Source organism: Bacillus rossius, assembly GCF_032445375.1.
Source record: "Bacillus rossius redtenbacheri isolate Brsri chromosome 4 unlocalized genomic scaffold, Brsri_v3 Brsri_v3_scf4_2, whole genome shotgun sequence".
In the NCBI taxonomy this organism is placed as follows: domain Eukaryota; kingdom Metazoa; phylum Arthropoda; class Insecta; order Phasmatodea; family Bacillidae; genus Bacillus; species Bacillus rossius.
Window position 1 is genome coordinate 38,438,052 of NW_026962011.1, and position 27,807 is coordinate 38,465,858.

Genomic DNA, 27,807 nt, shown 5'->3' on the forward strand with positions numbered 1-27,807 from the left:
AAAACAGTTACCAAGACTCCGCTTATTTTATCTTGTGAAGGTTATGTCTCGTACCAGTATTTCGGCTAAGTTGTGACATAAATACAGTATCAGAACTTACAAGCAGCCACGTTTAAACATTCGTGAGTTTACGTTTTTCCTTCGTGCATTTTAGATTGTCTCCTGCTATAATTACTCGGACTTTTACACGCCTAGGCTTAAATTATTACATGTTTAGAAATAAAAGCAACTTTTCATGTTATAAAATATGTATATTTTGTGATTTAAAATGTTCATTGCCGACTATAAACATTACGTTTTTCACGATGTTTTTAGGCCTAATAGCTAATCTTATCTACTCTTAAAGTACCCACGGTATTTTCTGGTTGTTTATGGTTGTTACGTGACGTAAATAGCGGGATGGATTCTATTTTTGAGTCGTAATTTGCGTGAAAGTATTGTATTGGACTAAATGGGAACTAAACGGGACCTGAAAAATATAGTGCAAATAACGGGAAAACGTAAATAACGGTAACGTAAGAATAGGGTTTCGCTGTATGTGTACATTGTAAATAAATTTGCCTATACCTATATAAACTTCTTGTTCGCATTTTAGAGCAAAATATTGCAAAAAAAATTCCTCAAAAATTTTTAAAAATTTTTTCTTCACATATAGGTCGCACTTCATTTTTTCCCCATCAAATCTGGTAAAATTTCCGCGACCTATATGCGAGTAAATACGGTACTTTGTTATCACACAGCTTGCCAGTTAACATTTGCATGAGTACAAACAGGAGTATGAAGTCCATCCTAGAGGTCAGCGAACAAGCAATTCTTCAGTTGCTATATATGTATTTTTCAATCACACACCCATTAACAAGTAACACTTCTTGGATGGGCTTAATAATATACTGTTTGCATAAAAAATAGCATAATTAGGTTTGCCTAAAATAGTCTTGAGGGGTTTTATGTAGATTGAATATATTTAATGCTACAAGCACTTCAATTTGACTTACCTCTAGACACTGCTCTTCTGGATGAAACAGACAGCCCGGTGGAATAACTGGATTCTGAACGGTGTTTTTCCTGTGAGGAAAAATACGAACAGTTTAACATCTAGTGGCAAAATTGTATTCTCAAGTGTGATAATTATTTATGAAATTATTGGTTCCTCAAGTCTGTTGATTCCTAAAGTAACATATATATGTCCTCATTATTCTAGTGATACAATATATGGAATGTATCATTAAAGAAATAACCTGTGTACTAAGCAAATACTTTAGTTTTCGCATGAGAAGTAACCAATGAAAATGAAATGGACCGATTGCTCCCAGCTCTATTTTACACACCATCAGACCAGAGACTTCAGTCAGCATCTAGATAGAGCTGTACCAATACAAATCGGCAGAAGCAGATTTTCCCGATATTTTAGATGAATCTGCATTTCTGCCAATTCACAATATGCTTGTCAATTTTTGGCCGATATTACTGAAAAATTAATGTGTCTGCCATAACCTAAAAATTCATGAGTACCCTTTTCACTTTTCGTAGTACTACAAACTTTGAAGTTGCATAATTTCTTAACTAAGTGTGTCTGCTGTTCATATAAAACTTAAAACATCCTGAGTTTTAATAACGTTCTTGAATTTAATACATCGTAAATAAATAAAATCACCACCACAGAAATTTAGGAATGGTTGATTTATTTAGATCATGGCTGCCACAATGAACAATAAAAAATACTAACTGCTTGAAATTGCAAAAAATAAATATTCATAATATTGTAACTGACATTTAAAAATTAATGTACGTCAATTTACCAAGTTGAATTTTAAAAATATAATACACTTCACAAACGTAAATTACTTTCACATTTTCCCCACGAAAAGCAAACACATCAAACACGTTTCCATATAGCAAAATATTGTCACAACATAGAAACTGTTTAAAACCCTTTGAGGCACACACAAATATATTAAAAATAAATTATATCTATTGTGTAACTTTTAGCAGACGTGGCGGAAGGAAAAATTGAAGCAGCAAATGTTGCTTGTTCTTGTTATGATCACCAGATTAGCAGCAAGAAGGCTTACGCGAGGTATTTCAGCAATAACCACTGAAACATTGCGAATAGTAACATTTTTTTCAAAGTGGTATCACAAAGTGGTATGTCACTATAAAACAAAGGGGTTGAACGCAAGATGGAGTGTTTCAGCACGTACGCCTGCGCGGCGCAGAGGGGGGACATATCGACTGCCACATCGTTGCCGTGGCCGGGCAGGCGCGGCAGCACGGCCAGGACGCGGTCGAGCAGCGCTTCAGAGTCGTGGCTGGCCGCGGTCGCCAGGTCGAGCGTGCGGTCGACCAGGATCAGGGAGCAGCGCTGCCCCGCCGCCTGAGGACGCAACGACCACCGCCCGTCACTCCCCGCCGGCCCGGGGGCCCCAACGGCGCTGCAAACTGCTCCGAGTAGTACACGCACGGACCGGTCAAACATTCATAACTGCACATCGTTCAGCGTTACCACCACGTCGAATTACCGATTTAGCTGTATCATCAATAGAGACAAGATTTTATGGTTTTATTTTTAGTCAAATTTGGTTTCTAAAAGAGAATGTTTCGGTGTTATTGTTTTTATTTGTATAAAAGATGTTTTTAATACTTACTCCACCAAAATAGTGGTCAAAATTACATGCTGCATTTTTACGATAAAATAATCTGTATTAAATTGGTCTAAAACGTACATTCAGAACATTAAAAATAAATTAGCGAACATTTGGTCGTTTCTATGTGATTCAATGAGAGATTTACAATAAAAAAATTCAATTAATTTTTTTGATCCATGTCCTTTTCGTACAATTTTTTGTTGGGGAAAAGACATTCCTTGAATTTCAAACATTAAAAGAATACTTTTTTATGATTTAAATTAAGTTTTGGTTAAATACTACTTAATTCCATGATACATAACTTGCATTTCAGTGTTATATGGTGTATACCTCACATTTTGGTGTTATGTGGTTTTTTGACATGCTTTTCGGTGTTATTTTGGTTTTAACGCAAATCGCCATATAATCTTGTCCCTAATTATCGAATGTCAGTACACTTTGTAGGTTTGTGCGAAGCTTCGACTTAGCGAAACAATCAAAGCTATTTTTAATATTTTATTTGACTTCGCTGGGAAATATTTTATTTGTTTTATTTCAAGCTTCATGTCTGACGTGAAGTTCGACGTTTGTTGCAAAGTTTTAAACCATTGGAGTTTGGAGGCTTAGGATTCACTTGTGAAAATATGTATTTAGTTTTTATTTGTATTGCATATTTTTTGTTTGAATAAAGTAGGTTACTAAAATTAATTAAATGGTCACACTCTGTTTGCTTTTTTGGAATGCTCAATAATAATATTAATACAGTAGAACTCTGTTATAATGTTCCTGCTTATAACATATGTTCTTAAGTCCCAACATGTCCCTCATAATAATAATGTATTTACTTTGTGTTTATAACATTTCATGAATAAAGCATTTCCAGCTCATAATGTTCGCTTTCATAAAATTAATAAATGCCAAAAAGTTTTTAAAAACCTAACTATTCAAACATTTATTCCATCTGTGAAGTTTAACATGTGAAACTACTTTACAATTAACATATGTTTTTGTTTACAATCACTGCTATACCATAAATGTGAATTGTTCAAATTGGATTTGAAGCGCCCGCCGCGCTTCTGTGACGTCATCTCCGTGCCGCAGCCTTCCTTTCCTTCTCCCCTCTTAACCCCTCTCCGCCTCAAGGTGCCAATTTCCCCTTCCCTTTCTTTCCCCCTAGCCTCTCCTCAATTGTAGCGACTGCAACGCCATCTAGCGAATAGTATAAATGAGCGCGTATAACTCTTAATTGTCTATTTCGTGGGTCTCTCTTGGTGGAAGCAGGTCGTCTCTGGCCCGGTCGAGGGGCAGCTCGTCTAGGTAAAATTCTTCAGGAGACGGAGTTAGTGTGTGCACACGATGGCCGTGCGAGTAACGTAAATATTAAATATGCTTGCCAGCCTTGATTTTCATGTAGCCATCCCTTTTGACTTTGACCTTCACTTAATTTATTTTCTGTGTAATATTTTCTTTTGTTTCTTCTTCCTGCTGGAAGCATTTGCTTACTCCCTCCTGCATGTGGTTTTGATTTTAGTTGCTGCGCGACTTGCATTGTCGGCAGTGGACTCTTAACTTATTTCAACGGCATCCAGACCACGCTTTGATTGCTTTTGGTTTAGAAGTAAGCACGTTAAGTGCCCGATGCCGCCCTTGTATTTTGTTTTTCATAAGAGCTTTCAGCTCCGTATGACGTAATTTTACGCATCGTTTTGCCTCGATTTTGCCCTCTTTCTTTTCCTCCCAGCTGTACCCCCGACCGGAGCCATTTGGTTAAGGCATACCCCCCGTGATCTAGCATATTTTGTTTGAGCACTTCTCTGTATTACGCTTACCTAGCCTTGGCAGTGAATGTCATCATGACGAGACCCACTGAAAATTGTAGCTGTAACAAACCATGTAACCGATCCCTCGCTTCTCTCTTGGGCTTGCATTTCTGTCCGCGGGACTACGCTCTCTATGAGTAATAGATATTTAATATGTTTTTTTCGAGGAGTGCACAATTAACGTTATATTAGGTGTTGGTTTATTTTGTAGTACATAATTCCTTGCCCCTACACGTGTTTGGACCGCTCGTATAGTCTGTATGTATATTGAGTCAGTTCCTCAAGTTGTTAACAGCAACGTACGTCTTGTGAATCACGTGTGTAATGACATAATGTTCACTATGATTTTGGTCTTCGCTCGCCTCCGGGCCGTAACGTAATGCGTACGCACGTATACTTGAATATTGGTTTCTCTCCTCTCTTATAGTGTGTGGTAACTGAGTAATAATTTCGCACAGAAATTGAGAAAATGTCTATCCCCATTGTCAGAGGCGACTGTTTTATACTGCATGATCCAGGGCATGCCTAGGAAATTCAACTTGTAACGGAGAGAGAGAAAGAATATTAACTTGTTGCTTGTTGCTTGTTGTTTCGTACGACTGTAAGAGATACGCAGTAGTAGTTTGTTTGTTGAATCAGAGTACATTGGGCACAAGGTTCACCCTAGTCTTTTCCATAAGTAAGGACTCAGTAAAGACATAAGGAGTGAAAATCATTGTGAAGGGAATAAACTTCATTAAATGTATGCTAATTTGTATTTGCTACGCACATGCCTCTAGCTGGCATCGAATCCGTTGACAGTGTATGTATATGTGTTAAGTTTGCGAAATTATAACGTTGTTGAGTGCGACTCATGTTCTTTATTTGTATTTATGATTTATCACTTTCTGCTTAACTGTCTTTTCTAGCAAAGACCCCACACACGATTTTCTTGTGCCCCCATACACTTCGCTTGCATGAGTAGGATAATCAGTAGGAGTGTTTGGTGGCGCATGGATGCACCCTGGTGGTATGCTTAACTGGATACCCCCACGCTGCAGATTGTATGCAATGTTCACAATGTAAGTGTGCTAGAATACTAGTGCTGGCTAACACTGTGTATTAGCTACACAAATCAAAAGTACGTAACATTTGCAGGTACATATCTGTTGGCACTCTTGTCTTGAAAAATAAAATATCAATTACTTCCTTTCCTTGCTATTTTGGTGTTTACTCAGTTTGCCAATTATTCTGCAATGACAAAAAAAAAAAGCATTTTCTATTGCTTTGGATTAATTTCATTCGTAGCTAGGAACCCCAAAAAACACAGGTGCCACCCGGGCATGTAGCCATCGTCTTAATGCAATGAGAAAGCATGGTCTTTGCATGGGGCACTGGAGACAGAACGTGCAGCCAGGCGGGAAAAATCTGACCCGTTGCTGGCACAGCATGGGAAAGAGAGCTGCGTCTGGCCACAGTAGCTGCAGGCAAACAGACTGCCTACAGCTTAAATAATTTTTTTTTTTAATTTAAACCCCTGAACACTTATCAAAAATAAGAACAAATAACATGAGATGGTGGGGAAAAAAAATTGTGGCACAGTTAGTGGAAGTGGTGGATACTTTTTTTTATTTTGTTTCTTTGCCAATGAAACATTGAACTAAATCCCCTAAAATAATATTAACGTACGGATATCTGTAGCAGATGTTGGAACTGGCAAATAAACAATCTCACCAAATATCCAAATTTCTGTTTGCGCTAGTGAACAGTTCTAACATAATATTTGGCTGTTAGCATTCGTTTGACCTTCAAAACTCACGGGATGACAGTTTTTTTTTCTCTTTCCAGTATGTACACTGTACACGAGACATGGCGTTAATAGTTTTGCATGTTATGAGTAAAATATCAATCAATCCACATGTTCTGTAGTATTATTTTGATTATGTTCATGAGAATAGCTAAATATAATGGACATGATATCGGTTGCACTCAAGCATGATCATGAAGAAGACAATCTTTTTCCCAGTACAAGCAACTGGTCTCAAAGTACGCCGGCAAATGTAATATATTTATTCATGTCTGCAAAACTTGCAGAAAAGGTTTTGAAAACACCCTCATGTGAGTTATGTTTATTCTTAAAAATAATTTAATATTGATATTTATTATACTATTTAGGTACCAATTATCTGAACTCATAACTTCTCTCCCAACTTTTTAGTAAGTTTGTAAAATTAATTTCAAAATATTTTAATATTTTACTTTACTGGTAGTAAAATTGATCAGAAAAATTCTGATTTGCCAGGGATGACTCCAGAATTAAGTCTACATCATAAGTTAAACTGTAATAAAGCAACACCTTCCAGTTAGTAATATCAAACTCTTGTGTTTGAGTTCTTTTAAATACTGTTAACATTTAAATAAAAATAATCCAGTTACATATTTTCACTAAACCAGAGTGTTACTAATATAGAGATGTTTGTTTTAAAAACTTATTTTTTTAAATTAAATTATGTAATGAATCGTTTAATTATACAGTTTAACAAGTGAGGAGGACAGAAGTCCTGTTGTTACAGAGCGATGACTAGAGACCCGGAAATTCCGCTGATTCATTTAGTCCGCAAGCTAGAATGCAAACCTTCACACCTTCTCGCGCCGTGTGTTCACGATCGGCACACAGTTGTCTGGACACGCCCCTCTACGACCGCGAGCCAACGATGCCCAGCAGGGGGAGAGAAGTAAGCGAATCAGGTAGTGCCAGATAACAAGGATAAAAAATGTTCTCGCTAAGAAATCAACCAATTGGGAAAGTAAGCGTGGGTCGAGCACACCTATATAACTTTGATTTTCTATCCTGAGGCCGGAGGAATCCACGAAATTTCCGGGTCTCTAGCGATGGCAGGTTGGAGAATGAAATCTGATCGAATGACCACCACCCAGGATTGGGGCAAGCGAAGGGACAGGCGGGGGTACGCACGCGTCGGCGGGCGACGGCCGCGGGGAGAGCCTCCAGCTGGGCGGCCAGCAGCCCGCTGAAGTGGCCCAGGCTGTACAGGTCCTCGCAGGCGTCCCACTGCGCCAGCAGGCTGTGCAGGCAGCTCACCAGGTGGCGCGCCCCCGCCTGCAGCTCCGGCGGCCACACCTGGTCCCCGGCCTGCCGTCGCGACGGGGAACGTCACACGGGGAGGCAGGGGCGCAACAACTAAATTTCCAAAGGGGGGGGCAATATACCTTTTTATAAAGAATCATGGATCCCCCCCTATTGAAGCGGTGGGTCCTCCCCCGGGAAAAATTTGTATTTCAAGGTGGAAAATGGTGCTATTTAAGCAGTTTTATTATCTAAAAATTGATTACACAGCACTTTCTTTGCCCCCGTTTGCCCCCACTTCAAGGTTCAGAGGGGGGGCAAAATACGCTTGCCCCCCCCCCCCCCCCCACATTGTTGCGCCCCTGCGGGGAGGGGAGAGGTAGCGTACAGCTAGGGGCATGTACTTTTCGCTGAAAATTGTTCACGCTCAATAGACTGCAATGAAGTACACCCATGCACGCGGTTCCTTCCTTATGATTGGCGACAGCCTGCGAGAGAAGCAATTGCCTTATTGCCTTATAATTGCCGAGACATTCAGGACACACGTTTGCTTTTCCGCTGTGAATGGCTGTGATCGATCTGTGTAACAGCGGGAAAATGTACCCGAAAGAAACAAAAAAAATCGCAAAGCACAGGCGATGCTACAGCATTTTTTTAACTCTCGGCTGGTCTCGAAACACATGCCCCTAGTAATGACCTCTCAAGACTTTTCCCTCCCCTCACCCGGGGCTTCCCCTGAATGTGACTGAACACACTTTTCAATCATCTTCTTCCTATAAAATCATTAAAAAATTAAATAAAAAAAATCTCAACCACTGTAACACCTACAGCTTTCCAAATTATTTCTGAACTAATTCAAATATTTTTACTTTAAGTCTAAGAAAGTTAATCATCTAAACTTAAAATATTTACTAAACAAAAAAAAAAAAATACAATATTATAAATTGTTATATCAGTCCAAGCTATTCATCGAAACCATTAAATATGGCCAACGTTCTTAACAGCTAATGAGTAGGTTAGACGGATGCATGTCATTCAGGGACGTAACAACCCAGATTAGGTACAGCCTTCCTCATGCAATCAAGTAATAATCATTGGTTAAAAATATTTTTGTCTATTTTCAGGTTAGATGTAAAGTTTTTCCTTTTCGAGGTTATTGTAATTGTAATTCTCTGAGTTTATTGTTTTTATTTTTAAAATGCATAAGTTTAGTTTTTAAGTTTTTTTTTGCAGTCTTTGTGTGGGAAGGTGCTAACGTAATTATCCTTAATTTTTCCACGACCAAGGATTTGTTTCACATGCTAGGCGTGTGAGTCACGGTCACGAGAGTGTGAGAAAGAGAGAAAATCGCTGCGTCGTGGGAACAGAAGTAGGTAAGCATTTCATGGAAGCCTCTGTTGCCATGCGCCGTGATTGGCTGAAAATTACGTCAGCGAGCCCAGGACACTGCCCGCACAAAGGGAAGGAAGGCTGTAAAGTTAGTCATTGTCCGAGCGCCGGGCCGAGCGGTCGTTGTTTGGGCGATGGCTCCGTGTTTTTCTCCTTTCTGAAAATACAGTTTAATATTTGTTTGTTCTGTTCTGAATATATTTTGACTTTTCAAATATTGCGTATGTATTTTTACGTGACCTGCTAACCTGTATGTTCCACTCATCACCTAATTTTGAGCTAGCCGGAGGTGGTGAGTGGTAACAACGTCAACCTTGAGAATGCACACACCGGTAACAGAGACAAAAATAGAGCACTAAAAGCTTTTGAATCAAATTTTCTGTAAAAATGATCTGACTAATGAATACCAGTCTGAAGAGAGGTGAGGAGTGTACAAACCCATTCATACCCTATTCACAGACTTGTGCTGCTTGAGGTATGAAAGGTCGCTGTCGACAGTGGGGAACAGACTGGCGAAAGGTGGTGTGAGGAACACGGACTCCATCACTTGAATGACGAAGATTGGGAAGTAAAACACCTCCACAGTGAAGTTCTAAAACAAACAGTATTACATACTACATATTAAACATGTCAAGCAAAGATTTGTATTCTATGAATCTTGCTTGATATGCACAAATACCATGTGAACATTTTTTTTAGTATTATCTTGTAAGTAAAGTAGGTAATAAATAAGAGGATTTTATTTTCACAAACTAAATTTTATTACTTTAATTTTTGTTGCACTATTTACTTCAGGTTCTAGGGTGGAACACTGTTCTTATGTTAAGTTAAACTACAAAATATATATAAAACTATATCTATGATAATAGTAAAACTGTTTGATGAAATGATTAAAAATAATTGGGAATGGCTATTAAAATAATTTATCACACAAAAATAAAGTTTATAAAATTATTTTCTGTCTGTTCCAGCATCAACTGATGATAACTATTTACTTGACATATTTTAATGAAACTTTTATATTAGTAACATCTTTGGTTAACTTAAATACTAAGCTATTTATAAACACAGAATTCCACCCTTAAAAGTGCTAACAACGGGTTTATTTACTATATTATTTACAATTGTTAAGGCAACAAGCCACAAACTGTTTTGTTTGTTTACCAGTGAGAAACATTTTTTAAACTGTATTGTGCTACAAATGTTATTTATTATTTATTTTGTGACATTTGGCAACAAACAGTACTTATTACATTAACCAAATGTTACAAATTTTATGACCATTTATAACAGTTTTTTCTAAGATTTCTGAATTTCACCGATGTTTTGGCAATGTTGTGCTCTGAACTTTGAAGGAGTTTTTACGTGCCAAACACAGTGAATGATGGTTATTGGAATGTTAAAAAATATCAGGTCCAGCTTAGAAGGACCCAACTTCTGCATCAGCTGTGTCTGATGCAAGCGTAATATTGCAGTAAAAGTGTATATCTGCACTTTTAATGACAGCAACTTCGCTCATAAGTCTTTACTGTAAGAAACACGTAAAGTTATTAAGTTATCACTCACTGTGGACCAATTACGAGTAATATAAGGTGGGTACATTACAGCATCTTAACATGTACGCCATTTTGAGAAACCATTACAATTTTTCTTAGTAACGCCACCGTGATAAAAATACTTTTGTTGCGTACCCTATGGCTTTTAAAGTGTTTTAAATTATACTTAAAGCCTTGAACTAATATGTTAACAATATTTTGGGCGAAATATACATTTCCATTATTTATAAACTAACACTGAAAATGATGAGATATGCACACACAAGGCCAGAAGTCCTAAGATATTGTTTTAAATGTTCTACTCAACTGAGTTTGTTGACAATTAATAAAATTTTACCCTGACAAACAACTTAGCCGAATTTGCTGTAATTTTAAGCTGTTTTGAATGTATTTATCTCTAAAAATAAAGATGCTTGATATTCATGTGCCCAACATACTCTATCTAAGCCTAATAAATTTATGTTTTGTTTCAAAGACTATGTTGAAGGAGTAGTTTGCATTTTAAATATGTACATAATAAGTTGTGTTTTGTGTATTTTTTTATCAGTTTTCACTATTCAACTAGATGCAAATAGATTTTTTTTATAAAAAAAGAACTTTGATTAGAATTTAACTTTAAAAATTCTCCTTACAACAGATGTTAACAAAACAATAATTTTGTAATTTCACAAAAATGCCTGCATGTTTATTTCCTGATGCTGTATAGCAGATATAACTTGGCTGAGTGCTAAGAGCTTCTAGCTGGTGAGTCGCAGAGTGTTCACTTGTGGGATGCCTCTACTTGTTCAGAACTGGGTGTGGTCCATAAGGTGAAAAGCCACAGGATCACCTCCTCTAGTCAGGCCGTGGTCATCTCCTTGGCGGTGGTTGGAAAAGTGCCATGGGCGTCGCAAGGATATATTTTTTGGGGGGGGGACTGCAATTGATTTAGTTGTTGAGGAATATCCATCCCCTGGGAAAAAAGCGAGGGATCCGTGGATCCTCCCCTGGGAAAATTTGGGGTTTGAAAGTGCAAAAAGGTGTTTTTTAGGCATTTTTCTTTCCTAAATATTATTATTATAGTTGGTTGCAATTGCAATATATAATTTATTTTTTATAAAAAATATTTTCAGAGAACAAATTTGTAAAAACACAGTGCTCACATTACCACGATTGGACTAAATGCACCATGCGCAACAAGTGGGTTATATCACAGAAATCATATTAATAATATAACTACGAAACTAAATGTATTATTGGAGGGGACGAAATTGAAGACTTTTATTATTGGGGGACGTGTCCCCCCCGGTTGCGACGCCCATGAAAGTGCTGCCTACTTGCCATGTTGCCCATCCACTGCAGCATCTCCTCCTCAAGGTCGTGGAAGGCCGCCATCTCGCCGACCCCCTCCCGAGGACCCCCGTGCCTGCACATCAACATTATTGGCATAATGGAAGCACTCGGATTCCTGCTTCGCTTCACACCAATGTTAAGGGATTTTTGTTTACTTGGGTGGTCTGCACATTTTTTTATTTTTCTTTCCAAGCCTTGGTTACTTAAGCCCCCCTTTGTGGTAACAAATGGTGCCATATCCCCTAATTCTGAAGGTTGTGTGGTGTAACCAAGGGTCTCAAACGTTTGCACCAAGCCGAATGTTGCACCATAGCCTAGTTTATTTTTATATATCAAAATTATGCTTCTTGTTTTCAAATTTGAATCTCGGTTTCAAATCTTACTTATCCAAATTAAATATTTATGTTTCCATTTAATTTTGAAGAACGGTCTTGCAAATCATTTTATTAACACGTTTAAGTTCATGAACATGTATATATAATTTTTTTTCTGTTTTATACACATTAATATAAGGAACTGACTTAGGCTGTTGTTGCACAAAGGAATTTCTGTGTTTTTAAGGTGTGTACGATAATTATGGTACGATCCGGTAATTTTTCAAATTCGAATCCAACTTATCCTCAGTAGCCTTGCAACTATTTGTGAGGCCAACAAAAATTGCTAATATCTTCTTAGATGGACTTTTCAAGGGTTCTTTAAGGAGGTATTAAAAAAAACAGCTACAGTAAGTCCTCTATTTACGTCGTACCGATTTACGTCGTTTCGGATTAACGTCGCTAATGTTTGAGTACTCATGTTTCAATTTAAGTTGTCGCCGATTCACAATAACGTCGTTTACAATGACCGTAAATCTTTATTTTAACCAAAACACTGTATATAGTTCATTTATAATTCTTTGTTTCCTTCGGTAGTTAATTTATGCTATGTAGCATAAGCTACACGTTCACCGCCTTATCTTATCATACATCATGAGGGACGCTTCCTGCTCTTACGTACAGTATGTACAATATATATGTTTTTATATTTCAATCAATAAAGGTAATTAAGCAGCTGGTTAAATAACCATTCTATAAAGCTGAGAAGTACTAGTTGGACTTGTTTCCCACGCTGTCGGTTGTCATTTGCTGATAAAATTTCCCGTTGTCACGTCTGTATGCCAGCGCTTCCGGCCGACCTTGGGCCGTGGCCGGCCGGTGGCATGAAACATGGCTCATTTTGCGTCGTTTCTATTTACGTCGCAGTTTTCAGGAACGTAACCCCGACGTAAACCGAGGACTTACTGTACTTAAAATTAAGTTCTGTGAGTGTACATATATTGTCTTCTCTGGTATTAATGGTCGCCATGTAGTTGAATTTGAGTGATTTTTTGTTGTGTTTTGTCTGCTGGTTTATTTGTTGCCTGTCTCTTTCATCATCAATACTTTTTTCTATTTGAAACACAGCTCGTGACTAGCAGACAAGGCCAGCAACCTGAGGAAGTGGTGAACGCTGGGGTGGGCGGCGGTGATCAGCACGCAGTACTCGAAGCTGCTGGCCTGGATGACGTCCCGCAGCACCGTCCTGGTGACGCCAAACACTGGCGAGCAGGTGATGAACACCGCCTTCTTCTGCCCGTCCTGCCCGGCCTGCGGCAGTCCCACGGCTACACCAACACGCTGTTGCCGGACCACGCAGAGCGCTTGATATTGCTGCAAGCTGTTTCAAACGCATATCACATTTCTCTGCCAGTGTTTTTAATTCCCCACAGTTGGCCACAGATGTGCTAAACCAAGGGATGCACGATCGTGGGTAAATGAAAAGCGGAGGCAGTGTGAAAAACACAGGTATTGTAATGTAAGCTTAAAACTGCTATTTTTCGCGAACCAGTAGGAATTAAGAAACCATCCCTTCAGGATAAATTTAGGAACGTGTGTAGTGTGTGAAAACTATGTTTTCAGATTTTTTTTCTTTTCGTTCTAAAAAGCCCCTATTTTCGAATATTACCACCAAATGATCAAAACATGAAAAATACGGTTCAACTACTTTAAATATCGCAATGTCATCTAACGTGGCTACAAAATAGAATGAGAGGAACTCAAAATGAGCCACTTTAAAAATTAACTGAATAAATCAGTCATACCTCAAATGATGAGAACTCTTTTACAGCCACAGCACCAGCATTAATCAATGTCATATAACCTCCTGACCAATGAAGACATTCGCTGGCATTATTATCAATAAAAACTACAGCTTTCTTTACTTTCTTGCAAACCTCATTCCACCAAAACTGACAAAACTGATATAATGGAACAACCATAATTAAGTAGAAGGTACAGCGTACGAATCTCAAAGTTTATTATAAACTATAAAGTATTAAAATATACAAATAATACATTAATCATAAATAAATAGTACTATTAATAAAATCTATTCTAATATTGTTGTTTTTCGAACAATAGAATTTTTTTTGTACTTTTAAACCATAGACGCATAGACCTAATTCCATTAAACCATTTACACCAGATTTGCACGAACATAAAATAAACGGACTATAACATGTATTGGTGACTTCACGAAACGAACAAAATAAAAAACTTTCGTAATGCGATGTTGACTGTATTAAATTTTAAATTTTTTTATTTTAATATAATATGAGTGTTTTTAAAAACATTACCATTGTGCATTACAATGAAAAAAATTAAAAATCAGGAGGCAAATTGTGATCAAATTTAACACCACACCTCTTGCCCCAACCTAATTGCTATCTCAACTCCAGTTTTACTTGGTCCCAATGGTGGAAAATACCCACCTTATTAACATGTTTTAAATATTATTTGTATTTAATGATGATAGCATGACTAGGACATTAGTTATTTATTAATAATGTATTATTTAAGTGGAGTGTAATTTAACATGTTAAAATGTTTAGTAATTACACACCAATTTTGGGTACTGTTTTTTCTGGCGCAAATAATCAGAGGGTTGGGGTATGCTACCACCCCCCTTCACACGCTACTAGCAGCTGTCGATTAGGCAGCAAAGCAAATATTGTTTCATATTAGGAGCCCGAGGACCATATGACTAAGTTTAGAGATTTATTTTAATGCATTGTACTCCAATAAAACGAAAATTATAATTCATAGGAAACATTATGATTAATGCAATACATACACATCACATTTAATTCTTTAGAATTTTTTAAATTATTAACTTTGAGATTTGAAAAGCTGTACCTGTACCTACATTAAATAACAGGATGGGAGCCCAATAAAATTATTTATCCCCGGGACATTCTTAGTTCCTCTCTATGGTCTTTTCGAACCCCGGAAATTCCTCTCCACCCACCTAGTTAACACTTCAACCATTTGCTTGCAAGATGGTACTTAGTGGATAAAAATTGCAGTCAGTCGCTATAGCAACTATAGTGGTGTTGCCAAGATAATAGGATGTTCACATTTCCCACAGCTTCTGTTTTCAATGTTTGGTTGTTTTTGTTTAGAATTAAATTGCAAATTTGTTAATACTATCACATAATTTGATTTTTAGTAAAGTGGATCGATGCACCAGAGTCATAAACTATGTTTATTTACATTACAAACACAAATCAGGCTTTTTAAATATGGTTAAGAATCATTTGACAAGGACAGCTCCATGAAGATTCTCTGTGAGGGGTTGTCGTGCAAAGCTTGCAGTTGCAGGATATTACATTAAAAAAGACAGACATTGTCTTTGAAATATTCACAAAACTTAAGGTATCAAATACAGAACTTATAATTCATACTGACATCAACTCCTAATGATCCCTCTGGTCATACAGTTCGCTATGCCCCATCGATGCCTCAGCCAGTGCGGGTGCATCAGTGGTGTAGCCAGGATTTGTGTATGGGGGGTGTTAAGAAGCATGGCCTCCCCCCCGTATTAAAGCGGTGGGTCCGGGGGTCCTCCCCCGAGAAAATTTGGATTTTAAGGTGTAAAATAGTGCTATTTTAGCTGTTTTCGGTACTTAAATTTAAATATTGTAATGGTAAAATTTTTATTAATTTTAATATGAAATTTGTTTGAGTGATGAATAAGAAATTAAATCAAGATTTGGTGCTAAGGGGGGTTTGAACCCCTAACCCCCCCCCCCCCCCGGTTAAACCCCTGGGGTGCATCGAGCATGTCCGAACACATGATTATAGTTAAGTGCAATGATGTGAAAGGCCCTGAGGCCATGATATCGATAACCTCCCGTGTGGCGACTGTGACATTGTATTATTCACAGGGGAAATGTATGTGTATCCTTAAGCCATCACATTTTCCAGTCAGTAGTTTGCATTACAGTATGTCCTACATTATGACGCCTTCTGCCTACTGCCGAGATAATATTAAGGGTGTGGTGTTGCTTTTGGGCGCCAACTAGCAATATTAACTACGTGCTAGTGCGTAGCCGAGACTCTTAGCTCAGGGCGTGACGTCGCCTCGTGGCCGGCAGGCGGTAGGGTTCGTTCCGCCAGTTACCCCCGGCTGTTTTAGCCACCAGGGACGCTATGCTACAGGCGTTGTAACAGATGTGCGGAGGCTCAATTTAGAGTGTTTTATTACAAGGTACGCTATACATGCGCTGCGTCGTGCATGGCCCGCTTACTGGGAGCGGGGCTCTACAGGCCACGTTTCTGATGGACTTGTGCCGCGCTACCCTAATGTTCCGTGCACACTTCACACTACACTAACCTTAAACAGTTCCGGAATTTAAGTAGGTAATACTATATTGAAGTTACACACAGTTTAGGGATCCACGTAACACAGGGAGTTCCGGTGATGAGCACAAATTAGGTAAGGCTATCGGTGAACTCAGGTCAACTAGCCGGGCTGTCCGTGAGGCTCGGAGCTGACGGGTTTAAAAACTCACGCAATTCCGGTAGAAACGACAAGGGCGGAGGTCAAGAGGCCCCGCGGGCGACCCGCGACTAGTCTCCTTGGAGGACGGTGATCAACTGGCGATGGCTATGGCGTCCGCACGACTCCCAAGCCTCGCTCCCGTGAAAACGTGTCGTGTGCAAAAGTAATCCCGGGCCATGCGCGCCGCCTGATCGCGCTAAAGTCCATAATTACAATAACATTTAACCATAGCCGTTACTCAATTAAGATTGTTTTCAAGAGAGCTGAAAGTTAATTACAATGTCTAGATAATGAGGTCACCTCATGGTACCCCCGTAGTCGACTATCGTGCGGGCGACAGTCGATTAGGCGGGGCAGCTTATGTTCGAGGCGTTGCACCACCCTGCACCCTGGTGTGTTCACGTCGCACACGCTCGGGGCGAGGCGGCGACGAGCCATAGCGGTCTGTGCGGATTCGAGGAGCACTAAAGGTTGGCGTCAATTTATTTATTTCTAAACAATTTATCAATATAATGAAATGTTCTGAATTTAAACTACTTTTAAAAATAAAACCTATAGTGTTTATTATTGCAAATCTTAGCCTGCGTTATTCCTACCATTACCAAACACACGCAGGAAGCATGGCGCAGGTGGCTTGGAGCTGCCAAGACCACAGCTGTCGCTATTTACCCAGGGCCGGGGCCAGATGCCTGTGCGCACGATGAGGTCTTTACCATATTGCCTCCACCGAACTTAGATTCGATAGAGTATGTCGTTTGGAATACGTTTCCATCGAACCCGTGACCAATCACTATCCGACGTTATTTAAAGAATGTGTGTTCATCAGGTCGTTTAAAATAGATTAAAATTACCAGAATACAGTAAAGTGTGCTCATAAAAAATTACACAACAGGTTTTCACAGATGATCAGAGGGTAGAAACACGGCATGCCATCTTTGTGATTAGTTTCGTTCAGAACATGGCAGCGAAGAAAAACAAATTTGTAGAGATGTGTAAATTCTCTGGCCTCATACTCACTTCTTCCTTATGCCGAACAAGCTATGACGTTTTATTAGTGCATAATACAAGGAGAATGACCGGATACAGTCCCCCCCCCCCCCCCGTTTTTTTTACGATCATACATAGTGACAGCTCAGGCAATGATACATTCTTTACCCAAGTGCACATAAACACTGGGTGGCAAGTAAATACTTGCTTGTATGCACCTGTCTTACAAAGGTTGCAGTGAGACTGTTCTCACCAGCTGGCAACATCATGGCTTGTAGAAGTCTACTAGTGCAAAAATATGTAGAGCATGTTTTTCTCTATAAAATTTTAATTAACTGATATATAGAGACATGTCTTTTGACGGGACGTCTAATAAATTGATGAACGCCGGCTGCACGCATGAAAGTGTCCAGTTACGCACATTACACTCATTGCACACTTGCGCCGCATCTATCTCTCTTCCACTCGATTGGAACAACCATCGATTTGACTTTTTCGAGGCACATTAAACTTTAAACACTCCCATTCGTTTCCTACTTTTCCTATCATCGTCCTATCCTTAACAGAATAACACAGATTGGAAGAAGTTAAATAGCAAACATGTATAATAGTTATAGTTAAAATAATCTTTTTGTTAAAGTAATAAACATATTTGAATTAATGAGTGCAAATAAAAGTAAATTTATCAATTAAATTGTAGATTTCATTTCACTCCTTTGTATCCATACAAAATAGTGATAATTCAACAAAAATGATTCTATTTATTCATAAAAGTATGCAATCATTTCATCAATGTTTTGTTGTCACGTTAAACTATCGTCCGTCAACCAACTTTACAACCAATTTTTTTTTAAATAAAAATAATTCAAAAACCTTTAAATTTTGAATGCCAAATTTTTTCTGTGACAAATTTTTACACAGAAGGGAAATAAAACATTGTAGTATAGGTTAATCTTTTTTGGAGCATTGCTCACCAACAAAAATGTATTAATATTAATGAAGTTAAACAATTTTGGTGTGTAAAATTGTGTTAATTATTATTTCTGTTAGAATGTAAAGTCTACTAATTGCAATTTTTTGTTAGTTCATATCATATAAATTCCAAAGTTCATTAACTCTGATTGAGAGATAACCCCCCAATCATAAAAGTCAAGGTCCCAAGAAAAGTTAACCCACCCCTTCCCTTTCCTAGTACGTAGTCACTAAACAGCACAAATTAAAGTTTTTCCCCTACCCACATTTATTCAATATAAAAAATAGAATCTTTCTAACTTTCAAAGATTTTTACCCAATGAAAAGTACTTAACCTAAATTAATGTTGAAATAATGTGCTACTATGTAGTTATAATAAGACAACCCACAATTTGATGTGGTCTTTCAACAAAAGTCTTATTTTCAGAATATGCTCACTGTAAATATTTTTACATTGCAGCGGTAACCTGTGATGTTACCATGATTCATTACAAGAACTTTTAATTCAATATGTTTATAAATTTTTTTTTAAATAGTTTATCAGAATTTTTCTAAGAACATGAATCAAATAAAAATTCATTAACAGTATTTTAAGGTGACTTGTAAACATAGGTAACTATCAAGCTATTAAAAAGAGACCGATTCATCCCAATAAGAAAATATGAAATATGTTAAATTAATTAATTTCCATAGCTGTATTCATTCCCCTTGCAATAAGCTGCAAATTCATGCATATTTAAGAGGAGTCTCGTGACATTTATTAATGTTTTATTATACAGTAATAGATACACATAAAACACATGGTTCTGGTCAAAAGTTAAGATCTTGGCCTTTCTTTCTTCTCCTTGTACAGAGCAAGCAGGGACACGTTTGCTACCTTCACGACCTTGAAACGCACACCTGCAACATACACAAATGTGGTCAGCATGCAGAATGGCCCAAGAGAGCATGGACAGATTGAATCGCTGCTCACCAACCAAACAATATGAAAACATTAAAAGAGTACTGTGAAATTGTTTAACTGACCAAATACCGTATTGGCCCGAATATAAGGCGACCTGTAGTTTCAGGAGGCCAAACAAATGTAAAAATAATTTTGGTAGAAATTAATGTGAAAATTCATAAGACACATTTTGTGTTGATAAATCCTTTTTGCATTTTGTATAACAATTTATTTTTATCACATTAGATATTAAAAAAAAGTTTGAATAGCCTACCCTAAAAGTCAAAAGAAAACAATTAGAAAATATTTACATTTTTAAGTATTACACTAGAAATTTTTTTGTATGTTCACTCTAATGGAGATGCATCATTGTCATCTTCAGAGCTCCTTTCTTCCTCTGAAGTACCACTTGCATCTTCAGACACATCCTGCCACAGGCAGTCATCTTCAGTTCCATTTAGATCATTGGAAATACAGCACTTTTTGAAGCCTTTGACAATGATCTCGGAAGTAATGCTCTGCCATGCTGTCGAGATCCAAGCACAGAGGTGACAGATGGTTTTTTTATTTTACCCGATGGGGTCAATGGATGGTTGTCACAGAACAGCCAGTCATTGTACAAGAATCTCATTTTGTCTTTGAAAGGCTTGTTTACTACAACATCTAATACCTGCAGTTGAGATGTCATCCCACCTGGTATTATCACCAAGTCTGTCTTCTCCTTCTGCAAAGAAGCCTTCACCTCTGGAGTAACATGGCCACGGAAAGAGTCTAAAACAAGCATGGCTCTTTGGCCCAGTAGTACTCCAGGTCTCCTGCACCATACACACTTAATCCAGTCTTGGACCATGGCAGAGTCCATCCATCCCTTCTCTTGAACTCTAAGGATGAAATTTGGTGGCTTTTCCTCGGCATTGTTTTCCTTTTCAAAATGATGTAAGGCGGCAGCTTCCTTCCATCTGCTAATACAGTTAGCATAAGTGTCACCCTTTGTTTTTCATTTCCTGTTGACAGTGTACACACAGACTTTGCCCCAACATTGTCTACTGTTGTTGACCCTGGCATGTCAAAATATACTGCTGTCTGGTCAGCATTTCCTATTTGAGATAGGAGATATTAGTGTTCCTTCCGCAATTTAATAATGTACCTTTGGAAGGATATCAGTTTCTCGTCAAAATTACCAGGCAGTTTTTGGCAAACAGATGTTGTGCGCTGCAGTGTCAGCCCAAACCTTCTCATCATTCTTCAACATCAACCAATACTGGCCTTGAACTCGGCTCTCGGAACACCTAATTCTGCTGCCACTTCAATGGCTTTCATTACCATCATTTCTCGTGTGACTGGTTTTCCTTCGTCACGTTTTGCTTTCACAAAGAAAGCAACGCGCTCATCGACTTCGGAATGACGTCCATTTTTTGGTCCTCGAAACTCCTTTCGTGTTGAATGAGCACTTCGCAGCCTGTCGTAATCCTTACGCCACCGCCGGACATTGTTTTCTGTGACGCTGTACTTCCGTGCAGCGGCACAATTGTTCATCCATACAGCCTCGTTTACCACCAACACTTTGAAGTTCGCATCATAACTTCTCCTACAACCAGTATTTATTTGTCTAGAGCTCGTTCCCCGCTGTTCCACCGATGTGTGATTGTTCATTTTTCACAGTTTACTGTATCTACAAAATTAAATTTTTTAAAATGGCAATTACAGTAGAGCTTCATTATAAAGAACACGAAGGGACCAAAATTATGGCAGTTTGTTATAATGAAGTTCTTTATACCGAAATCACAATGATTGCCTGTTTTGGGGTTTTGAACATAACTCGATCTTGTTAAAAAACAAAGTAGAAAATCTAATACCAATATGAGTGGTACAAGCATCAATTACTTTAACAGCTATACTTTGGGATCAAGATACATACTACATACATACATACTAGTATGTATATGTACAATACAGAAATACGTAGGTAAGTTGTTTGCCAAAGCAGTAAGCCTACCTTTGGAATCAAGACAAGCTGTTTGCAAAAATGCTGTAATAAATCAAAAATATAAAATTTAAAAGTTAGGAAATTTTTTTTTACATTTTATTGTCTTCCAAACTGGATCGCTGGGTGAGAATTGTGGATGTTGATTTGGAGATACCTAACTTTTTAGCCACATCAGTCTTTTTATTTTCTTTATCTACTGCTTTTAACATTTCAAGTCGTTTCCTAGAAGACATGTTCAGTAGTACGGTTTTTTTTAACTATAAAAACAAATGCACCCTACACATGTAAAAATAAGTTATACATGTAGTATAGCCACGTTTCTGGGAAGCCTACAACTCACGTAGTTTCGGTTCCCTGCAAGAATTTGCGAACTCACGTAGTTTCGGTTCCCTGCAAGAATTTGCGAAGATTTCCGAAGTTTTGCGTTTTGGTATTAACGCCACTTCAGCCGCTAAATCAGAAGATCAAGCATGTTGTGACTAACCTAACACAACCCTTCGATTTTTTTTAATTTCAATTTTTGAGAGAAATCCTAAGTTGCACGAACGTGCTAGGGAACTGAAACTATGTGAGTTGTAGGCTACCGCACGTTTCTCAAACAATAAACAAGAAAACGACCAGAGATGTGTGTGTAGAAATACTTTATGATGTAACACTTCGCATCAGTTAAACACGTGCGAGCATAGAACAAAGAGTAATGTCAGCGAACACCACAATGCAGCGCTTTAGTCGCTACACTAGTTTTGTGCATTAATTTCAACACTAGTCCATTGCAGTCATCTATGGCGCGTATCAAAATAAATAAGATGGCAGTTTGTGGGTGAATGGCGACGATTTTATCCTTTTGTCGTTTACCGTGCCGAGCAGAAAAGTGTTCGTTCAAATGAATATTTATAGAATATTTAAAAAATTTCAACGAGAAAATCTTACTAGTGAAATTTTTTTACGTTATGTTATATGGACGTCTGACGGGACCAAAGGCATAGTTCGTAGTAATGAATTGTTCGCTCTAATTAAGTTCGTTAAAACGGTGTTTTACAGTACTCTTAAAATAAGGCATTAGTATTGTGTTAAACGTAACAAAGTAACCAAAGAATGCAGCTTGCCGGAACAAAACAAGTGGCTAACTGCCATGGTGAAGCATATGGCCATGAATAACTTTGGTGACATGACCGCGAATATTTGTCCATATTACTCTCTGACAGAGTCTCTGTCCTATGAATTTTAAAGAATAATCTGTGATAATTATGTTGTTTGAAAGGTTTTACATAAAGAGTGGATTATTAAAATAGCTTTTGAAGCAACGTACAAAATTCTTGTAAATATATCGTCTTCATGTGTGTTCGGCAATGTTCGTTTTACAACAAAGAAATATTGTGGAAAGACAGTTGGCAGCCGTGAATTTCCAAACATTACATCCAAAATGTTCTAACATTTTCTGTTTGTAAATGTAAACAATCGTTGTGAAAATAGCTGTGATATTTTAGTACAAATATTTCAGGTAAAAAATCTGAAAATAAATTACCGTAAATGTTAAAACACGCGATTGTACACAAAGTACAAATATGAATTGTGTAATAAAAGGTAGCCATTTTGAGATGCTTCAACATTCACATTTTTACTCAAGAACAAATATTTTAATTTTCAACTTTAAACGATTGTGAATTACTGCAATATTGGGCGGATTTATCGTTTTCCCCGTGAGGTAACGAAGTTTTAGTTAATATAAAAAATTGTGAACATTTTGTTTAACAATGTTTCTATTGTAGCTTTCAGCTTGGAACTAAAGTTTGCGGTTCTGACGTCTTGGGTGCGAAAATAAGGCGACCTCCAATTTTCGCATATCTTGTTTATGTAAAAATGGTCGCCTTATATTCGGACCAATACGGTAGGTTGCTACCTAAAAAAACACTGTGAACAGTTGGTTAGGTTAAGTTCCCTAGGTACATATTAGAATGGTAATTCTTGATTTTACAGTACAATTAATTTAGCTAACCAAACCTAACTATTCACACGAGGGGGGACCAAAATAATAACAGGAATCACAATGTTTTGCATCATGTACATGTAGCACCAGTTCTCCCGAGTGAGTCTACCACCAAGTGGCGTCACCCATAGTTTTGCATGTATCTTTAGCATACTCTTAACAAAGCAGGACATGAATTATTAAATTTAATTTGGGTGGTTTAATCTCAAAATGTTATATATTATTTACTTAAATGTACGGCTAATGTATTTAGACATTTATAGTAATACCATATAACAATTTTAATGACAGTAGCATCTTGATTAAAATACGCTCTTATTGAAAAAGTGAATTTGAATAGCACTTTTAGATTAGTGCTCTGTTTTACTGGAACAAATTAGGGTGTTACTTTAAGGGGCATCTGTTACAATGTCGGACTAGATAGTAGGGATAAAAATAATAATAATTATTTTTTTAAACTTTGCTTGAACAGTGTTTTTTGGTTATCTGTGGACCTCTTGTAAGTCATTATCCGGGATAATTGGGAATCTACTGTATATCTAAGCCTTATTTATATAGTCTCAAAAAGAAAGCAAAGCTAGTTGGACATAACGGAACAAAGCTCACCAGGAATATCACCAACAGCATGCCCTTTACGGCCAAAACCTGCCACCAGAACTTCGTCGTTCTCTTCTATGTAGTTGAGGCAGCCATCGCGTGGGACGAAAGCAGTGATCTTCTTGCCGTTCTTAATCAGCTGAACCCTGACACACTTGCGAATGGCAGAGTTTGGCTGCTTCGCTTCCACACCTCTGCACACAAAGATTTTGATGTCATCTAACTTTTTTTACATGTGCCAAAAATTTACAAAATATGCATAGCAATTTTTATGATAACACAATACTAATGTAACTGACCTAACTCAATGTTCACATTTTTTTTTGCAATATTCAAAAAGTAGTTAACTGAAACACCCGAAACTGTTAATTACTGGTAATTACATTAAATATTGCAATTCAAATTTTGTTTAGTAAAAAACAAATTATATATTATTTTAATTATAGAAATAGCTACAGAATACGGTAAATATTTACTTGGGCGGTATTTCCGAAAAAAAATTTTAAAAATCCGAAAATACCTTTATTTTATGCTCTTCAACTTCCTCTTTTCATTAAAATCGGCGGAGATTAGAAATTCCAAATACTTTAGGAGATATCGAATTTTTAAATTTCTTCATATGTAGTTGAGCGGTATTTGCGAAAAAAAATGTTAAAAATCCGAAAATACCTTTATTATATGCTCTTCAAATTCCTCTTTTCATTAAAAGCGGCGGAGATTAGAAATTCCAAATACTTTAGGAGATATCGAATTTTTTAATTTCAGCACAAAACCAGCGCATTCCTGTGGCGTGCGTGCACATTGTTTCTTGTTTACGTACGAGTATCTATTTTTTATTGGATAATGATGTCACGTGATTGTTCGTGATAGGCCAGAATTCAAATGAACTAATATGTGATTATTTAGTTCAATTATTGTTTAAAACGGTGTTTAATTACCGCCTCCAACTTAAGTGAGCTTTTAACGTTTCTAATTTTAAAGTCTTATTTGTTATTTTGATATTGTTGCGCAAGTAATAAATAACAAAAAAATTTACGTGAGTTGTTACTGTACATCCTTTGTTACGGGTTTGTTAGGTAAGGTCAGTTACATTATAAATAATTTAAAACTAAAGAATAATTAAAATTAATTCACATTATTTTTAATATCACCTTAGTTTGAAAGTATTTATAATGTAACTGACCTGACCTAATCGACCATTTTAGTTTACTGTTCACCGTCTGTCCGGGTTTGTTTGGTCAGGTCAGTTACATTATAAATATTTTAAAACTAAACAGCCATTAAAATTAATTCACAAAATAATTTTTAATGTCGGCTTAGTTTGAAAGTATTAATAATGTAACTGACCTGACCTAATCAACCATTTTATTAATTACACATTCACGATTCACGTATTTACGAACACACGGCAAAATAACAAAAATGGCGCCACTCGAATGGTTCCACAGGTCTTGTATTGCAAAATTAAAAAATTAGATATCTCCTAAAGTATTTGGAATTTCTTATCTCTGCCGCTTTTAATGAAAAGAGGAAGTTGAAGAGCATATGATAAAGGTATTTTCGGATTTTTAACATTTATTTTCGCAAATACCGCTCAACTACATATGATGAAATTTAAAAAATCGATATCTCCTAAAGTATTTGGAATTTCTTACCTCCGCCACTTTTAATGAAAAGAGGAAGTTGAAGAGCATAAAATAAAGGTATTTTCGGATGTTTAACATTTTTTTTTTCGGAAATACCGCCCAAGTAAATATTTACCCATAATACAATATAAAAACCTATCCAATATACCAATCTTCACAGTAATAAATATAGTGAGGAATTAGAATTATACTTCAAAGCATAGCCAGAGCTGTTTTAAAAAAGGTATTTTTAATGTCAGTATGTTAGGCCGGCACCAGAACAGTTTTGGCCCCAATGCTGATATACAAAATGATTAGGAAGAAAGTAAGGATATAAAAGAATGCATTTTAAAATGTTTGTGTCTTTGTTTGATGTGCCCATGCTCAATATTTACCCTTAAATATTTTTTAATTTACCTTAATCAGTAACTTCTTTCAAAATTAACACTGACTGGTAATACACACACACTGCAGCCAACCTCCAGGAAAATCCACCAATAATAACATTTATGCAAGCAATAAAACACATGTAAAATGAACTTGGTATACAGTTTACATCAAATACTAGACTTCACAAAATAATTAATCCTCACTCATTCACAGTAACTTAAGTAGTTTAAAAATTACGTAAGTTTTAAAAAGCTAAAGTTTCAGTATTCATATTAATTTTGAATACTTGAAAAAACCTTTAACTGCTTATTACATTAGCTACATAAACTGTTTAAGTAAAATTTACCCAATGGAACGCTGATGCACACAATAGTTCATATTCAAGTTTCTCTCCTTCCGTAATAAATAACTCTCTGTGAATCAGTTAACTCAATGTCTAAATAAGTAATAAATCAATATAATGTATCCAAGTTAATCCACTGATCCTAAGTCTAGTGATCCTGTGATAGATGATTCTTGACTCAAAGGAATATCACAATACAAACAAATTATGAAATAGGTCTTAAGCAAAATTTTTTTATATGCATTTTTGCATCATAATAAATTGCAAAAACACAAGTTTTTGTTTATGCCCACGACATTTCGACGTAATAAATTAAAACATCACGCATTATGTACCACAGGACCATACCATCAGGATCAAGGTAAAAAAATTGGATACATTATGCATAACTGAAAGGCTTAGAGACCCCCATAGGGTTAGGCGACTGTAAACATGATCATTCGAGTACACTTACACCTTCTCCAGAACAATGCCCTTAGCGTGGGACGCCCCTCCGAAAGGATTGGCCTTCCACCTGGTCCCCAAATGAGCTTTCTTATAGTCATTGTCGGCCCACCGCTGCTCCCGCCGGTGATTCACGTGCTTACGCGCTGTCCTCAACCCACGAGGCTTACCTGAACAAGAATAATTACAAGCATGAACTTCTGGTGAGAGCATGTGCAGTGACGCTAAACCATACATTTCAAAGTTGAATATTTGTGTACCAAAAATACTAAACAATACTGAGAAGTCCACACCAAGACGGATTAATAGAACTCAGTACATGACTTAAAAAATAAAAATCTAATTTATACAACACACACGTGCACACAAATTGAAACAAGTACGGCAAGAATAATTACGACCATAAACTGTTACGTCACTGACTTAAAAACTAAAAGAATGGAAAATAAACAATGTCAGAATAACTATTAAAGAAATGCGTTATGAATAATACGAACAATAAAGTCAGCAATATTAAGAACTCAAGAGTACATACCCATTTTCACGTACTACACAACAAGCATTCACTGTAACAGGAAGGAAGTGTTATTTCGTCGTGAGTTTGTTACCAACATAGCCAAAGATTGAAAACTCAAGAGGTTATAATAATAAAGTATTATATCAAAATATATAAACACATATAAATAAAAAATGAAACCTTAATTGTTAACAAAATAAGTCGAGTTATTTATATAAATATAAATATCAATTTTTAATAAAGTTTCTCAAATTAAGAAGCTAATATTTTTTTTCATCAATAAACATTAAAGCACTTAATCATCTTTGAATAATTTTTATTAATGGCTTGAAAATACCTGGTAGATTACTGTGTATATTCAACCACTAAA

General features: G+C 37.0%; 2 protein-coding genes across 5 annotated transcripts in view; both read right to left on the bottom strand.

Annotated features, from left to right (window-relative positions):
- Positions 1-14,318, bottom strand: part of LOC134541762 (sec1 family domain-containing protein 2-like) — a 29,983-nt gene extending 15,665 nt beyond the window's left edge. The window contains exons 1-7 of one of the 4 annotated variants that reach the window (XM_063385417.1): positions 14,238-14,318; positions 13,256-13,410; positions 11,774-11,858; positions 9,346-9,489; positions 7,398-7,574; positions 2,202-2,374; positions 996-1,065 (exon numbers count right to left, since the gene is read on the bottom strand). In XM_063385417.1, coding sequence (XP_063241487.1) covers positions 996-1,065; positions 2,202-2,374; positions 7,398-7,574; positions 9,346-9,489; positions 11,774-11,858; positions 13,256-13,410; positions 14,238-14,270 — 837 coding nt within the window. In that variant the 5' untranslated portion in view covers positions 14,271-14,318. The other 3 variants (XM_063385418.1, XM_063385416.1, XM_063385419.1) reach the window with 3 other exon arrangements.
- Positions 14,319-19,355: 5,037 nt separating this feature from the next.
- On the bottom strand, positions 19,356-27,542 carry LOC134541928 (small ribosomal subunit protein uS12). The gene is made up of 4 exons (XM_063385680.1): positions 27,456-27,542; positions 26,931-27,090; positions 24,128-24,312; positions 19,356-19,504 (listed from the first exon to the last, which is right to left on the bottom strand). The coding sequence occupies exons 1-4, from the start codon at positions 27,457-27,459 to the stop codon at positions 19,422-19,424; spliced, it is 432 nt and encodes a 143-aa protein (XP_063241750.1). The 5' UTR covers positions 27,460-27,542; the 3' UTR covers positions 19,356-19,421.
- Positions 27,543-27,807: the final 265 nt, after the last annotated feature.